This window comes from Pan paniscus, chromosome 16 (assembly GCF_029289425.2).
Source record: "Pan paniscus chromosome 16, NHGRI_mPanPan1-v2.0_pri, whole genome shotgun sequence".
Classification (NCBI taxonomy): domain Eukaryota; kingdom Metazoa; phylum Chordata; class Mammalia; order Primates; family Hominidae; genus Pan; species Pan paniscus.
Genome location: NC_073265.2, coordinates 62,695,110 through 62,713,694, shown reverse-complemented (window position 1 = coordinate 62,713,694; position 18,585 = coordinate 62,695,110). Strand labels below are relative to the sequence as shown.

The 18,585-nt window shown below is 36.6% G+C and overlaps 1 protein-coding gene across 2 annotated transcripts in view; it reads right to left on the bottom strand.

Annotated features, from left to right (window-relative positions):
- Positions 1-18,585, bottom strand: part of REC114 (REC114 meiotic recombination protein) — a 112,797-nt gene that overhangs the window by 70,783 nt on the left and 23,429 nt on the right. For both annotated transcript variants that reach the window (XM_003818569.5, XM_055098509.2), the window contains exon 2: positions 9,102-9,191. In XM_003818569.5, coding sequence (XP_003818617.1) covers positions 9,102-9,191 — 90 coding nt within the window. The remainder of the gene's footprint in view (positions 1-9,101; positions 9,192-18,585) is intronic.

The window sequence follows — 18,585 nt, the reverse complement described above, 5'->3', positions numbered from 1 at the left end:
TCAATACTGTTTTTAAAAACAGAAAATAATAAGCATTGGCAAGGATGTGGAGAAACTGGAACTGTCATGCACTATTGCTAGGAATGTAAAATGGTATAGCCCCTGTGGAAATGAGTATGGCAGTTCCTCAAAAAAAAAAAAAAATCAAAAATAGAATTACCATATAATCCAGCAATTCTACTTATGAGTACATATCCAAATTAATTGAAAGCAGGGTTTCAAAGGGATATTTGTAAACTCATGTTCACAGCAGCATTATTCACAATAGGCAAAAGGTATTAACAACTGAACATCCATTGGTAGATAAATCAGTAAACAAAATGTGGTATATACCTACAGTAGAATATTATTCTGTTTAAAAAGGAAGGAATCTGATATGCTATAGCATGGAGCAATCTTGATAACATTATGCTAAGTGAAACAGTCCAAAATGACAAATACTGTATGATTCCTCTTGTATTAGAGGCTGTTTTTACGTTGCTATAAAGGAATACCTGAGGCTGGGTAATTTATGAAGAAAAGAGGTTTATTTGTTTCACAGTTCTGCAGGCCATATAGAAAGCATGGCACCACCATCTACTCAGCTTCTGGTGAGGCCTCGGAAGCTCCCAATCATGGCAGAAGGCAAAGGGGGAAGAGTCATGTCGCATGGCAAGAACAGGAACAAGAGAAGGGGGAAGTGCCTCACTATTTTAAACAACCAGATCTTGCATGAACTCAGAGCAAGAACTCACTTATTATCGTGAGGACAGCACCAAGCCATTCATGAAGGATACACCTCCTACAGGCCCCATCTTCAACACTGGGGATTACATTTCAACACAAAATTTGGAGGGGACAAACATCCAAACTATATCACCATTATATGAGGTAGTTGCAATAGTCAAATTCATAGAAACTGAAAGTAGAATGGTGGTTACCAAGGGCTTGGGGGAAAAATAATGGGCAGTTGTTTAATGGGTACAGAGTTTTCGTTTTGCAAGATGAAGAGTTCTGGAGATAGATGGTGCTGATGGTGGCACAATGATAGGAATGTACTTAATGTCAATGACATGTACACTTAAAAATGGTTAAGATAGGCCAGGCGCAGTGGCTCATGCCTGTAATCCCAGCACTTTGGGAGGCCGAGGTGGGCGGATCGCAAGGTCAGGAGTTTGAGACCAGCCTGACCAACATGGTGAAACCCCATCTCTACTAAAAATACAAAAATTAGCCTGGCGTGGTGGTGTGCAGCTGTAATTCCAGCTACTCAGGAGGCTGAGGTAGGAGAATTGCTTGAACCTGGGAGGCAGAGGTTGTGGTGAGCCGAGACTGTTCCACTGCACTCCAGCCTAGGCAACAGAGTGAGACTCCGCCTCAAAAAAAAAAAAAAAAAAGGGAGCTAAGATGGTAAATTTTATGTTACATGTATTTACCACAATTAGGAAAAAAAAAATGTGAAACCCAAAACGGCCAAGGGAGAATCTATTCAAACTCTCAAGACTAGCAAGGGAAAGTCAGTTGAGCCCAAGTCCAAGGTAAACTGAGGATGGGGTCAAGATATCTCAGCCTTCTTGCTATATTAACCCTTTGACATAAATGACAATAGAACAGTCTAGTGGTATGTCTCCATGGAGCCCTCTGGCAGTGATGTCCCCAGTTGAATGCAGGTGCTATATGAACAAGCAAGATGGAAATCTGTAGTATTACTAGATACCATGCATGCAGTTTAATCTGAAGCATTAAGTTCCCATGGATCTCACAGGGAGTGGCAATCAAAGACCTATGATGGTTAAGGGAAATTAAATTTAAATAACTTCCCAGGACCAAGCAGAAAGCCCAAAACCATGTTGACGTGTTTTGAGTTTTACATAAACATACCACACACATGAAGCTGCTACTAGGCTGTTACTACTTTTTGGAGGGGTTTTATGGATGCAGCTTCCACACAACTTTGAAAATATAAATATATGATATTTAGATTCATGCCAGTGATTGAATAACTGTACTAAGACAGAAATGGCTAAAACTGTCTATGGCTGTCCTGTCTCTACCTTTTATGAAAAAAGTTCTAAGGCCAGGTGCGGTGGCCTGTAATCCCAGCACTTTGGGAGGCCGAGGTGGGTGGATCACCTGAGGTCAGGAGTTCGAGACCAGCCTGGCCAACATGGTGAAACCCCATCTCCACTAAAAATACAAAAGTTAGCTGGGCGTGGTGGTGGGCACCTGTAATCCCAGCTACTCAGAAGACTAAGGCAGGAGAATCGCTTGAACCCAGGAGGCGGAGGTTGCAGTGAGCTGAGATCATACCACTGCATCCCAGCCTGGGCGAAAGAGTGAGACTCCATCTCAAAAAAAAGTTCTAAAAATGTATCATGACCCAGATTAGTATGAAAGGAGAGGGTGTGTAAATGTAATACCAACATAAAATTACACGTGTTATAAATGCGTTATAATCCAAATGTGTTTGCTCTTCTATGTGTTGCTTTCTGTGGAGGCCAAGAAAGATTATGAATAAATGGCATGAACTGATGAAAATTATTCTGTAATTTAGGGGGCAAAATATATTTTAAATGTGTATTCTTATTTTTATCACACTTACATATGTACATAATTTTAAAAATCAAATATTTCTACAATAAAGGTTGATTCAGTAATTGAAAAATTTTATTATAAAATTTAAAAATTTTAAATAAATTTGTTTATTTAAATAATTTATTTATTATTAAGCCTGGGTGACAGAACGAAACTCCATTTCAAAAAAATAAAAATAAAAAAAATTAGCAAAAGACCTGAATAAGCATTTTCCACAAATGACATAAATGGCCAACAGGTATAAGAAAAAGTGTTCAACATTACTAATCATCAGGGAAATGCAAATTAATACCACAATGACATTATTCCCTCATACTTCTTAGGATGGCTACTATTAAAGAGACAGAAGACAAGAAGTATTGGTGAGGATATGGAGAAAAAGCAATCCTTGTACAATGTTGGTGGTAATGTAAATTGGTATAGCCATTTTGGGAAATAGTATGGAGTTTCCTCAAAAAATTATAAATAGAATTACCATATGATCCAGCAATCCCACTTCCAGGTATATACCCAAAGGAAATGAAATTAGTATTTTGAAGAGGTATCTGTACTCCACATTCACTGCAGCATTATTAACAACAGTCGAGATACAGAAATAACCTAAGGGTCCATCAGTGGATACGTGGATAAAAAATTGTTATGTATATAGGTACATATACACACACGAATATTATTCAGCCTTAAAAAAGAAGGCATCCTACCATTTTCAACAACATGGATGAACCTGGAATACATTATGCTAAGTGAAATAAGCCAGACACACACAAAAATTACATGATCTCACTTATATATGAGATCTAAAATAGTAAAATTCATAGAAGCAGAGAATAGAATAGTGGTTACTAGGGGTGGGCCAGGGAAGGTAGAGGAAATGAGATGTTGGTCAAAGGGTATGAAGCTTTAGTTATATAGGATGAATAAATTCTAGAGATCTAATGTACAGCATAAATATAGATAATAGCACTATATTGTATATTTGAAATCTGCTAGAATAGATCTTAATTATTCTCACCATACATATATAAAATGGTAATTGTGAGGTAACGATATGTTAATTAGTTTGACTACAGTCATTGTTTTACAATGTATATCAAAACATTACATTGTATACCTTAATTATATGTATATTAATATATATAATTTTTATTTAAAAATAGATAAATACCAGAAGCTCAAAGGGAAAAAACAAGTCCCTTAGCAAACTAGGAATAGAAGGGAACTTCCTTGGTTTTATGAATTGGATCTACAAAAAAAAACCTACAGCTAACATTATATTTAATGGTGAAAAGACTAAATGCTTTCCCCCTAAGATGGGGAAACAAGGCAAGGACATCAACTCTCACCATTGCTATTCAACATTGAAAAGGACATCCTAGCCAGCATAATCTGTGGGAAGCGGGTGAGGCAGGCAGGGAGAGTATACAAGATTGAAAGGAAGAATGTAAAACATCTTTATTTACAGAACACAGACCATGTATGTAGAAAACCCTAAAGAATTTACAAAAAAGCTGCAGAACTAATGAGTTCAGCAAGATCATCACAGGATACAAGGTCAATATTTAAAAATCAATTATGTTTCTAAACATCAGCAACAAACTATTATATATTGAAATTTTAAAATCCTACCTACAAGAACATAAAAAATATGAAATATTTGTGGATAAATTTAGCAAAGTATGTGCAAGACCTGTATTATGAAAACTACAAAACATTGATGAGAGAAATCAATAAATGGAGAGTTTTAAATATGCTCACTAGTTAGAAGATGGTAAAAGAAATCAATTCTTCTCAAATTGATTTATAGATTCAAATCAGTCCCATCACAATCCCAGCAAGCTTTTTTGTAGGAAATGTCATTCTAAAATTTATATGGAAATGCAAATGACCTATAATAGTCAAAACAACTTTGAAAAAGAACACAGTTGGAAGAATTAAACTACCTGATTTCAAAAATTACAACAAAGCAGAAGACAGTGTGTTATTGGAGTAAGGATAGACATATAGATCAACAGAACAAAAAAGAGTCCAGAAATAGACTAACACATACTTACTTAGCAAATTAATTTTAAACAATGATACCCAGGTAATTCAATGAGGGAAAGCTAGTCTTTTCAATTAATGGTACTAAAATAATTGATATCCACGTGCAAAAAATAAACCCAAATTCTTTTTTTTTTTTTTTTTTTTGAGACAGAGTCTCACTCTGTCACCGAGGCTGGAGTGCAGTGGCACCGTGTCGGCTCACTGCAACCTCTGTCTCCTGGGTTCAAGCAATTGTCCCACCTCAGCCTCCCGAGTCGCTGGGATTACAGGTGCCCACCACCACACCAGGCTAGTTTTTATATTTTTAGTAGAGATGGGGTTTCACCATGTTGGCCAGGCTGGTCTCGAACTCCTGATCTCAAGTGATCCACCCACCTTGGCCTCACAAAGTGCTGGGATTACAGGCGTGAGCCACCACGCCCGGCCAATAAACCCAAATTCTTAACTGTCACCATATATTAAAATTAATTCAATGGTTCCAGAAGTAAATTGCCTAAGATCCATGATTACATTCCATAATATAGTAATTTTTATCAATACCACATTGCTTTAATTGTGGGAAAGAAGGACCACTACATGAAATAAAAATAAAAAATATTAATACTAAAAAAATTCATAATGAACTAGAGGCCTAAATATAAGAGCTGAAAGCATAAAGCTTCTAGAAGAAAACATTTTTAAAAATCTTTGCAGCCAGGCACAGTGACTCATGCCTATAATCCCAACACTTTGGGAAGCTGAGGTGAGAGGATTGCCTGAGTCCAGGAGTTTGAGAGCAGCCTAGGCAACATAGTGAGATCCTGTCTCTACAAAAACTATAACAAATTAGCCAGGCATGGTGGTGTATGCCTACAGTCCCAGCTACTCAGGAGGCTGAGATGGGAGGACTACTTGAGCCTGGGAGGTCAAGGCTGCAGTGAGCTATGATCACACCATTGTACTCCAGCCTAGGTAACAGGGCAAGATCCTGACTCAAAAAAAATGACTTTGCAATCTTGGCATAGGTAAAAATTTCCTAAGTAGTATACAAAAAGGATAAACCATAAGAGAAAAAAATATTGAACTTCAAAATTTTTAACTTCTGCTCTTCAAAAGACACAAAGAAATGAAAAGGTAAGCTATAAACTGGTAGAAATATTTGAAGAACACATTTCTGATAAAAGAGCTGTAACCAGAGTAAGAATTTTTAAATTCGAATGTAAGAAGGCAAACAACTCAATGGTTAAAAGACACGAACAGACACTTCACCAATGAGACATACAAATGGCAAATACGTGAAAAGATGCTCAACAGTATTAGTCACTAAAGAAATGCAAATTAAAACCACCATGAGATAATACTACACACTTATTAGGATAGATAAGTTAAAAAGACTGACAATACCAAGTGTTGGTGAGGATGTGGAATATGTGGAACCCTCATACGTTGCTTATGAGAATGCAACTTTGGAAAACAGTTTTGCAGTTTCCTATAAAGTTAAACACAGACACACCATATGACTCAGCGGTTCTTCTCTTGGACATTTAACGATGAAAAATGAAAACATGCCCAAAGGCTCATATACAAATATTCAGTAGTGTTATTCATAACAGCTGAAAAAATGAAAACCACCCCAATGTCTATCAAAAGTTGAATGGATAAGCAAAATAGGTTTACCTATGCAATGGAATATTCTTCATTAATGAAAAGGAATAAACTACTGATAACATGGAACAACAGAGATGAATCTCAAATTATACTGAATGGAAGAAGCCCAACTGAAAAGACTACATATCATATGATTCCATTACATGAATTCTAGAAAAGGCAAAACTACAGTGAGGTAATGCATATGTTAATTAGCTAGATTTAGTCATTTTACAATGTATATATACTTCAAAATAACGTACACAGTAAATATATACAATTTTATCTGTCAATTAAAGATATATATAAACAAAAATTATTTTAAAAAAGGCAAAATTAGAGTGACAGCAGATCAATGGTTTCTAGGTGCTGAGGGTGGGCAGAGAAGCTCACTGCAAAGAGGCACAAGGAAATTGGGTTAATTGAAATGTTCTGTATCATGATTGTGGCGATGGTTACATGACTATATAGATTTATTAAAACATCAAATTGAACACTTAAAGTCAGTGAATTTTATGTAAATTATACCTCAATAAAAGTGATTTTTAAAAATAATTTTAAAAAAGATTAAACAAATTACAATATTCAAGTTATATATGTATAGTCATATGTCACTTAACAATGGGGATATGTTCTAAGAAATGTGTCATTAGGTGATCTTGTCATTGTGTGACTATCATAGAGTACACTTATGCAAACCTCGATGGTACAGCCTACTACATATGTGGGTCACGTGGGATAGCCTATTGCTCCTAGGCTACAAACCTGTAAAGCATGTTACTGTACTGAACCCTGTAGGCAACCGTAACACTAACACAATGCTAAATATGTGTATATCTAAGCATAGAGAAGGTACAGTAAACATTACACCTGTATAGGGCACTTACCATGAATGTAGCTTGCAACGTGAAAATTGCTCTGGGTGAGTGAGTGGTGAATGAATGTGATGGCCTAGGACATTACTGTACACTACTGTAGACTTTATAAACACTGTACACTCAGTTAACTATCCTAATTAAGTGTGTATTGTTATCTCATGGTGGTTTTAATTTGCATTTCCTTAATGACTATTTTTTATAAATAAATTTATTTTAAAAAGTATCTTTCTTCAATCACAAATTAACCTTAGCTTACTGTAACATTTTTACATTATAAACTTCAAAAAAATTTTAAAAAACATTTGGACTGTTTTACAATAACTTAAAACATATACAATATTTTTTCTAGTTTTACATTTTTAAAATCATTGTATTTTAAAAACCTTTTGTTAAAAACTAAGACACAAACATGCACATTAGCCTATGCCTACAAGGGCCAGTATCATCAAGACATCACAGGTGATAGGAATTTTTCAGCCCCCTTATAATCTAATGGGATCACTATCATATCTGTGGTCCTCTCTTGACTAATATGTTGTGATGAGACACATGACTGTATATGCAACATGCACCAAATTGCAGAGTTATCCTTACATTTCTCAGTAGTGGGTATCTTGGAATTTGATAACTTGGTTTTGTGACTACAGTGCAAAAATCATTCTATGTGTGATACAAAGAAATTTCTATCCATTTGTTCATAATAGTCACCACTGGGGCAAAAAGATGGAACAGAGACACAGTATGGGGTGGTCTCCTATGCCCGAGGAAGCCAAACTGCATTAATGTCACCATTCAGCAAAGACCCATGATATTGGCAGGGAGAACTAATTGTGCACTAGGTATTCTTCAAGTCTACCATTTGCAACACTCATTAGCAGCTGAAGAAACCTTTATCTCTTGCAACTGATGCAGACCCTGACAGTAGCAGATAAAGCAAAATAGTACAACGCATGCTGCAGTTTTAAAAGTCACGAGGAATACAAAGATGACTTTGCAGGTCATCTCACGTTCAATGAGAAGGCTATATTTAAGCGGAAATATGAATCATCACAACATACACATGTGAGATCCTACCATATTAAGATAGAACATGTAAGTGATCCAAAAAGAATTAATGTCTTTTAAATGTATTTGACCTATTTGCTTATTGCTGTTTTTCCCCCACTAGAATGATGATATCCCATAATGAAAGGGATTTCTGTCTTCACTGTTCACTGCTATATCCCTAGCATCCCCTAAAATGCCTAGCATATACAATTACTCAATAAATATTTGTTAAATTATGCCCATGTAGATAGTAAATATTTGTTGTATGAATTTATGTCAATGTAGACCCCATTCACAGCTAAATGATATAATAACTTTCCATTATATGTTCGTTTCTTGTACAATTCCTTTGATTGGAAGTTACCAATTTTTTTTCTTTCATTTGGTTTCTATGTACCAAATAAAACCTAAACTTTCAACCAAGTTGATTCTTATTTTCTTTACATATTTCTTCATTCCAAAATTTCCTAAAGTGTACATATATTCAGAATAAAGAACACATGTATCACCATAAAATTAGAGTTTTATAGAGGACGCTATCAATTAACAATAACACCTTTTTGTTTTCTTTATTTCTGCAAATCTATCCCTCTGCATATGCTGTTTTCCCTATCTGGAAAACCCTCCACACTTGTCTTTCTTAACAAGCCTATCTTAACTCAATCTCCCTTACTACAGAATCCTTTATCATACTGGTTAATTTCAATCTTTTGATCCACTCCGACTCCCAACTAAATCCTAAACCCCTTTAGGGCAGGCAATATTCAGTACATTTCTGTATTTCCCACTGTTATGGCACATTTGATAAATGCTTAATGTGTTGACCTTGATGAATTACAGTGAGACTGAAGAAGCTTGAGGATACAAAAATTCACGTAAAGCTAAGAAGACAAAGATGTATTTCCATATTAAACTATTATGCATAAAACCTACCAGTAGTGTCTGTCCTTGGAAAATGAAGAAATGACCTGATATAACTATGGTGAGAACAAGATATCCAGATTCTTCATTGGAATCAAAAACCTTGAAAGGGAGAAGGAGAAAAATATGTAAAAGATAATACATTTCTATAACTGATAAACTTACAATACTGATGACCAAGTGTTTTCTCATATTGATCTTTCTACTCCGAGCATTCTCTTTGCTTTTCCATTCATTTAATCTGTAACCCTTCCCTTACAACTTTAAGCTTCTCCATATATATATAGGCTAACAGCCAGACTTTTAAAAAATAAAATTAAAAGCCAATATTTTGAAACAGAAAGAATATCAGATTAAGAATCATGAGTTGTGGGTCCTGAGCCAACCACTTTTTAGTTACATTTTAATAAATAATTTATTCTCTCTGAGCCTCAGTATTCTTTCTGTAAAATGGAGATAGCACCTTACAGAGTTGCTGTAAGACTTCACAGTCCCAATTTCTTCAGCCATGTAATCCATTTTTCTTTTCTTTTTTGTTTTTTGTTTTGAGACAGAGTTTCACTCTTGTTGCCCAGGCTGGAGTGCAATGGTGTGATCTCGGCTCACAGCAACCTCTGCCTCCTGTGTTCAAGCGATTCTCCTGCCTCAGCCTCGCGAGTAGCTGGGATTACAGGCATGCGCCACCATGCCCGGTTAATTTTTGTATTTTTAGTGGAGATGGGGTTTCACCATGTTCGTCAGGCTGGTCTCGAATTCCTGACCTCAAGTATCTGCCCACCTCAGCCTCCCAAAGTGCTGGGATTACAGGCATGAGCCATCGCACCCGGCCCTCCATTTTTCATAACCCCTTAACATCTGGTGCTTTCCTTTGGATGAGCTCTAGTTTGTCAGTGTCACTCTTAAAATATGGTGCCATAAACTTACCATAATCTGCTTGGTGTAGTCTGATTATTTCCCATTACTTGCAATACTGTTGCCTATAATCACATTAACTTTTTGAGAGGGTAGTACACTGAAGAGTTTGATCTTAAATCAATATAACCTCCTGACACTTCATTACCTATGTTGGTAAATCATACTTCCCTTTATTCATCTTGAACCTAAACATAAAACCTTGGATTAGCCCCATTATATTTTATCTTGTTAGATTTGATCTATAGTTCCAACCTATCGAGATGTAGTGAGGAACCGAAGAAATTAAATCAAAATGTCAGGGAAGGACATGACTGATAGATACATTAGAGTGGGATCTGGGTCTTAAGTGACTATACTATATAGGTGGCTTTCATATCCTTAATAAATACCGTAAGGTAAACATCCTTACATAAACAATAAGATGTTATAGACTCATCTTAATGCCCAAAGTTCAAAATAATTAACACATACCTAATTCAACTTAGATATGTTTTTATGAGGTTACTGCATTCTACTAACAATGCTCTTATAGTTTCATATGTGGGGTTTGGAGTTTTAATGCGGGGTTTGGAGTTTTAATGCTATAGTTAAATCCAAGGTTTCTACTGTGTTTTCTCTAATTCATTTTAAATTCCAAACTTAAAAAGTGAATAACATTTTAGATATCAAAGGGGATACAATAAGACCTGCACTAATTCCTTCAGTGGTTGTAATTCTCCCTCTTTCCCAGTATTTGGAACTTGGTCAGTGGCACAACACTCTTCCTGTCACAGTGTAAATGAATTATCCTGTGTGTTTTAATGACTAGTTAGAACCAGAAGCATAGCTAGGAGTCAAGTACAGCTTTCACAACTACAGTCTGGTCAATGAATTCTTTGGAAGGCAATGTGTTAACATGATAGTTTAATGTTTTGTTTTAAGAAATGTAACATATATACCAAAAAGCATCCAAAATATAAGTGTACAGCTCAATGAACGATGACAAAGCAAACACATCACCCAGATGAAGAAATAGAACATTACCAGATTTCCAGAAAGTCCTCTAGTGTTTGCTGTCTTAAAATCATTATCTGCTTCTTTTTCCCTTAAAATAATCTCCCATCCTGACTTCTAACACTATACTTTAGTTTTAATTATATGAGTGGAATCATAAAGAATTATTTGACATTTGGCTCCATCAATGTTGTTGCATGTGTACTCATTTTCATGATTCTTGAATACATTCTATGATGATACCACCCTTTTTTTGTTTGTTTGTTTTTTTGCTGATGGGTATTTTTTCCAGTTTAGGTTCACGACAAATAATACTGTTAGGAACATTCTTACATATGTCTCTTGTTGGACAGAAACACTCACTATAAAGATTTCTATTTTTCCCAAATTATTTTTTTTTTCAAATCATAGCCAACAACTTCCAGGAGAGCCCCAGTTTAGACTACTCTCTTGCCCTCCAAATTGCTACATTTAATCACCCAATCAACATCTCCATGTAAAGGTTTAATAGTTATCTCAAAATTAACAGCCCCTAACTTGACCTCCTAACCTTCTCATTCATTATTTACAAAGTACCTACCCTGTGCTAGGCTGTTGTAGACATTTGACATCACAATATTTTCACCTCAGAAAATAATTTTCTTCTTTTTCAGGTTTCTATATACAACACTGAAGAAATTAATTCTTTCCTTCCATTTCTTTGGCTAAACCATGGAATCATTCTTGACTCCTTTTCTCACGCTCATATCCAATCCATCAGCAAATCCTTCATGTCTATCTTCAAAATATCCATAATTCAACCACTTCTTATAGGTCTTGTCTAAATTATCATTCTCTGTAGTTGGATTATTATAATAATCTCCTAACTGGCTTTTCCATTTCTGTTCTTGCTTCCCTTCTCCAACACGGGAGTTTATTCTCGATACAGTAGCCAGAGTGATCCTTTAAAAATATAAGTCAGATCATGTCATTTCCAGCTTACAGCCCTGCAATAGCTCCCTATCTCATTCAGAAGCTCCTGCAACGCACTCCACAGTCTAGGCCCTCCACTGCCTCTCTGCTCTTGTCCTCTAGCACCCACCTACTGTGCACTCTCATCAGCCACACTAGCCTCCTTCCTGCTCCCTGAACCCACTAGGCACACTGATTATTATAAACCTCAGGGCTTCTACAATTGCTGTTCTATCTGAAATTCTCTTCTCCTAGATACCACATGACTCACTCCATCTTCAAACCTTGGCTTAAATATCGTGTTTTCAGGTAAAACTTTTCCTAACCATCCATCTGAAAACTCCCCCATGTTACCTAAACCACAGTACTCCTATTCCCTTCTCCAGCTTTATTTTTATCCATAGCTCTTACCACTTTGTTATATTTACTTGTTACTAGTCTTCCCTGAGCAGAAATTAAGCTCCATGAAGATAGAGATTTTTTTCCCCCATTTTGGACACTGTTATATTCAAATGCCTAGGATAGTACCTGGCACACAATAGACACCCAATATTTTGTTGGATGGTTAAGTAAATAAGAACTTTTAAATGAAGGCACCATATTAAGATGCAAAATTTTCAAAGGAAATAAAGATGTCTTCAGAAAGAATTCATCACCAGCAGATCTGCACTGAAAGAAATGTGAAAGGAAGTCCTTCAGGAAGACAGAAAATGATGTCAGATAAAAACTAAGATCTCCACAAAAGAATGAAGAGTGCTGGAAATAGTAATTACATGGGCAAATACATAAAAATTTTACCTAAATATCTTTAAAAGATAACTGATAAATGAGATTATATTGATAAACAATATTCAATTTATCCAAACGAAAGGCAAGATCAAAATTAAAAGGGAACAAAGAACAGAAGGGAAAATTATAAAACAGATAGCAAGATAACAGACTTAAACCCAACCCTATCAATAATCATATTAAATATAATAGTACATTTAAATGTAAACACCTCAATTAAAGGCAGAGGTTGTCAGATTGGATAAAAAAGACAAAACAAGCTATATGCTGCCTACAAGAAATGCACTTTAAATATAAAAACAAACAGGTTAAAAACAAAAGGATAGAAAAAATATATACCAAGCTAATGCTAGTCAAAAGAAAGCTGGAGTAAGGCCAGGCACAGTGGCTCACTCCTACAATCTCAGCACAGGCTTGCCCTGGCTAACACAGTGAAACCCCATCTCTACTAAAAATACAAAAAATTAGCTGGGCATGGTGGTGGGCACCTGTAGTCCCAGCTACTCGGGAGGCTAAGGCAGAAGCATGGCGTGAACCCGGGAGGTGGAGCTTGCAGTGAGCCAAGATCGCGCCACTGCACTCCAGCCTGGGCAACGGAGGGAGACGGAGTCTTAGAAAAGAAAAAAAAAAAAAAAAGAGTCTAAGGCTTGCCTAAGGCCAGGAATTTGAGATCAGCCTGGGCAACACGGCAAGACTCGATCTCTACAGAAAATTTAAAAATTAGCCAGGCACAGTGGTACATGCCTGTAGTCCCAGCTGCTTGGGAGGCTGAAGCAGAAGGATCACTTGAGCTCAGGAGTTCAAGGCTGCTGTAAGCTATGATTGCACCACTGCACTCTGCACACTGCACCCAGAGGCCTGGGTAACAGAGTGAGACTCTTTCACTAAAAAGATAAAAATAAAAAATAAAAACTGGAGTGGTTTTATTAATATTAGACAAGAATATCAAAAGGTTACAAAGAAGGTCATTTCAAATAATAAAAGGGTCAATTAATCAAGAAAGATAATCATCCCAAACATGTATTCCTCCAATACAGAGCTTAAAAATACACGAAGCAGTAAGTGATAGAACTGTAAGGGGAAATAGACAAGTTCACAATTACAGTCAGATTTTAATACCCCTCTCTCAATAACTGATAGAAAAAGCACATAGCAAATCACCAAGTATATAGCAGACTTGAGCAACTGTCAACCAACATGATTGATCGACATTTATTGAACACTCCATCTAACACCAACACAAAACACATTCTTCTCAAGTATACACAGAGCATTCACAAAGACTATATTCTAAGCCACAGAGCAAGTTCTGGTTGATTTAAGAGAATGTTACCTGAGCACAGATGCATTAAATTAGAAATCAAAAACAGGTCTCTGAAAAAAACCCCAAATATTCTTATTTACTCATGGGTAAATAAGAAATTAAAAGGGAAATCAGAAATATTGTGAACTCAAAGTTATTCACCATGTTAACATATTAAAAAAGAAAAACCATATGATCACCTCAATATGAGAGAATGCAGAAAAAACATTTGACAAAATCCAACATCTATTCCTGATTTTAAAACTCAGCAAACCAGGAATAGAAGTAACTTCCTGAAGCTGATAAAGGGCATCTATAAAAAAAAAAAACAAAAAAAACAAAAAACTACAGTTAACTTCATACTGAAAGCTTTCTCCCTAAGATAAGAAACAAGACAAGATGTCCACTTTCACCACTTCTATTCAACATTGTTACCGCAAGTTCTTACCACTGTAATCAGACAGGAAAAAGAATGAAAAAGCATCCAGATTGGAAAGAAGTAAAACTCTTTATTCACAGACAACATGATCATCTATGTAGAAAATGCAGTTGATTTTACTAGAATAAGTGAATTTTAGAAAGGTTACAGAATAGAAGATCAACAAATAAAAACCAATTGTATTTACATACACTAATGAAGAACTAGAACCTGAAATTTTAAAAGCATCAAAATTTACAACATCAAAAATATAAACTACTAAGGGATAAATATGACAAAAGAAGACCAGCACATTGAAAATTGAGAGAAATTTAAGAACACTTAAATATATGGAGAGAAATATTTTGTTCACAGATAGGAAGATTTAATATTATTAAAATGCTGTAATAGGCAGAACAACGGTCCCCCTAAAGATGTCTATGTCCTAATACCTGGAACCTGTAATATGTTATCTTATATAGCAAAGGGATTTTGCATATGTGATTAAGTTAAAATATCTTGAGCTGGAGAGACAGCCCTGAATTATCCAGGTGAACCTATTGTAATCAGAAGCATCCTTACAAGGGAAAGAGGGAGGCAGAAAGAGTCAGAAGGAATGTGATTGCTGGCATTGAGGATGGAAGGTGGGTAACAAACTAAGGAATGCAGGCAACCTCTACGTGTTAGAGAAGGCCAGGAAAAAAAAAAAAAAAAAAGATTCTTGAGCCTCCAGAAGGAATGCAGTCCTCCTGACACCTTGATTTTAGCTCAATAAACCCATTTCAAATTTCTGACCTCTAGAACTATAAGCTAATGTTTGCGTTGTTTTAAGCCACTAAGTTTATAGCTTGTTACAGCAGCACTAAGAAATTAGTACAGACGCTAATTCTCCAAGTTGATCTATCCAATCCCAATCAAAATTCCAAATTTTTCAAGAAATGCAAGAGTCCAAAGAGACTATATGCCAAGCATTTAAGTCAGTGAGTTAACAATAGCAAAGTATCCACTATGTACTGATCCCTCTTATAATATGGAGAAGAAAAAAGACATAGAAAGTCTCTGAACTTGAACTTCATTAATTCATTCAACAAATATATGATTGCAGTATCACTGAACAAAACACAGATCCTCATCCTAATGGAGCAAGTGTGAAATGGTGATGCAGAGCAAGAGTACAGACAATAAACAACAAATATAATTAGCGACATACCAAAGGTGGGATGTTAGGAGCAGTACACTGCAGGTGCTGGCAATAAAGCAATGCTTGGTCTGTAGAGAATTTATAAACAATTAAAAAGCTGACTAAAATCAGTTTATTACCACCATGTGCCAGTAATTCTAATCAATGTCAGTGATAAAAATACTCCTTCCTGAAAAAAAATTTTGTTGGTCTAAGTTCCAAATAATTACTGCAGTTACTGCTGAGTTTAAATAATATATATGTAAGCTTCAAAATATCAGATTTGTTATTTATTCTTAAATTGTTGTCTACATATAAGTTCATTGGGGAAACTCCCAGTTACAGCTAACCCCCATCCATGCAAACTTAGGCACATAAACTTGTTTCAAAAGCAGTGCACCAGGCTTTGTTAAACCTGAAGGCTGCTTAACATGAAGTTCTTAATCCAACCCTTTCTTAGGATGCAGTTGGCTTTTCCATCCCTGTGGTACTACATTCTTGCGCATTTAAATGATAGATTCAAAATAAAACAAAGATAGCACAGTGATTGTAAAGACCAAGAAACAACTTGAGGCACTCCAATTCTGTCATTTTTATGGGACTTTTTGGTATTTGTCTAAAATTTAAAACACTGTTGCAAGTGTAAATAGCAAGATGTAACTTATTTAATAAGTGCACATTTTAGTTCACAAAATATTTTACTAAATTTGAACAATATCTCTAACATTGAAATTTATTCTCTTCAAATTAAGTGTTTTGAAACTAAAGAACATTAAGAGGGGATAAAACATATCAGCAATTTTATTAATAGTTGCGTAAATTGTACCTCTTGGAAATGCTTAGGTTTTTGTTGTTGTTGTTGTTTTCCTTCCCCCAGAGGGAGTCTTGCTCTGTCACCCAGGCTAGAGTGCAATGGCACCATCTTGGCTCACTGCAACCTCTGCCTCCCAGGTTCAAGTGATTCTCCTGCCTCAGCCTCCTGAGTAGCTAGGATTACAGGTGCATACCACCACACTTGGCTAATTTTTTGTATTTTTGGTAGAGATGGGGTTTCACCATGTTGGCCAGGCTGGTCTCAAACTCCTGACCTCGTGATCCACCTGCCTCGGACTCCCAAAGTTCTGGGATTACAGGCATGCGCCACCGAACCCAGCCGGAAATGCTTAGTTTTACTTAAAAAAACTTCACTTATTAGGTAATGAACAATTACATAAAATATCAGTCTGTAACTGCAGGATCCAAGTTCAAACAGTTAACTAGATATAAAAACAATTGGTGGCCGGGTGCGGTGGCTCATGCCTGTAATCCCAGCACTTTGGGAGGCCGAGGTGGGCAGATCATGAGGTCAGGAGATTGAGACCAGCCTGACCAACTGGTGAAACCCCGTCTCTACTAAAAAAAATGAAAAAATTAGCCAGGCGTGGTGGTGTGCACCTGTAGTCCCAGCTACTCAGGAAGCTGAGGCAGAAGAATCGCTTGAACCCGGAAGGCAGAGGTTGCAATGAGCTGAGATCGTGCCACTGCACTCCAGCCTGGGTGATAGAGCGAGACTCTGTCTCAAAATAAAATAAAATAACACAATATAAAATAAAATAAAAACAATGGGCTAAATAGTTGTGGATTTTTTTTCCTGCCTTATACTGTATTTTTCCTATTTATTTGGCATAATTATTATAACAAAACTCAGTAAGAGAAAATGTCTGCTGCATAATATTTTTCATTTAACTTGATTATTTCTGAAAATAATTTCATCATTCAGGGGAAGAAGATGTTAAAAAAATATTCATTCTAGGTGTCAGATGTTCTAGGCACACCACTGAACATAGCAAATAAAAAAATTATCTAGTATATGAGATAATGCTAAGAGCTAGGGAAGAAATAGAGCAGGGCAAGTGGAATCAAAGTGCAAAGACAGGACACAGATGTTACAATATAAATAGAGAGGTTAAGGTAGGCATCTGAGAAGGTGAGGCTTGAGCAAAGACCAAAGGTATGAAAGTTAACCAGATATCTGGGGGAGGAGAATTCCAGGCTTATGATTTTTCAGATGTCTGTTGCAATCCCTCATCCAAAAGGTCTACATAATGTGCTCATATAGTTAGAAAATATCCATTTTAAGAACTTCCAAGGGGTTCAAGAAAAAATGGTAGCTTCATTGCATCCCTGAAGTCTTCTCTTTCCAAATCCAATCCAAATGCCATTTACCTTTCCTTAAGCAATTATTAAGACTGGCATCTGGCAGGGGACAGTGACTCACACCTGTAAGCCCAGCACTTTGGGAGGCCGAAGCAGGCAGATCACATGAGGTCAGGAGTTTGAAACCAGTCTGGCCAAGATGGCAAAACCCTGTCTCTACTAAAAATACAAAAATTAGCTGGGCGTGGTGGTGGGTACCTGTAATCCCAGCTACTCAGGAGGCTGAGGCAGGTGAATCTCTTGAACCCGGGAGGCAGAGGTTGCAGTGAGCTGAGATTGCACCATTGCACTCCAGACTGGGCAACACAGCGAGACTCCATCTCAAAAAACAAACAAACAAACAAACAAAAAAACCCACATCATCCAAGAGAGCCAGAAGGGTGGATTGAGGTCTCAGGGTCCACAAAAAAAGAGCTAGTAGGATGTTTTCCCCCTACAGGAGAAAGGAGGTACTAAGCAAGGAGCCCTGAGGCAAAGACAATGCTGCAGTTCTTGTGAGAGAGCCTAGTCCCTAGAAATTGGTGGACCTCATGAAGATGGGCAGACCAGACTATGTGCTCTGAAGTTCCTAGCGGTCTCTCAACCTCCAAGGAGTCACAAAGGAGTTGGCCACTTAACTCAGTCCTTCCTACTTCTCTACAGGAGGCCCACAGCACTGTGACTTCTGCATCTCCCAACACTCACCACCTTAAAGTGTCCACTCTTGGAGATGACACCCAGGAGTGAAAAGACCCATAAGTTAGACAAAGGA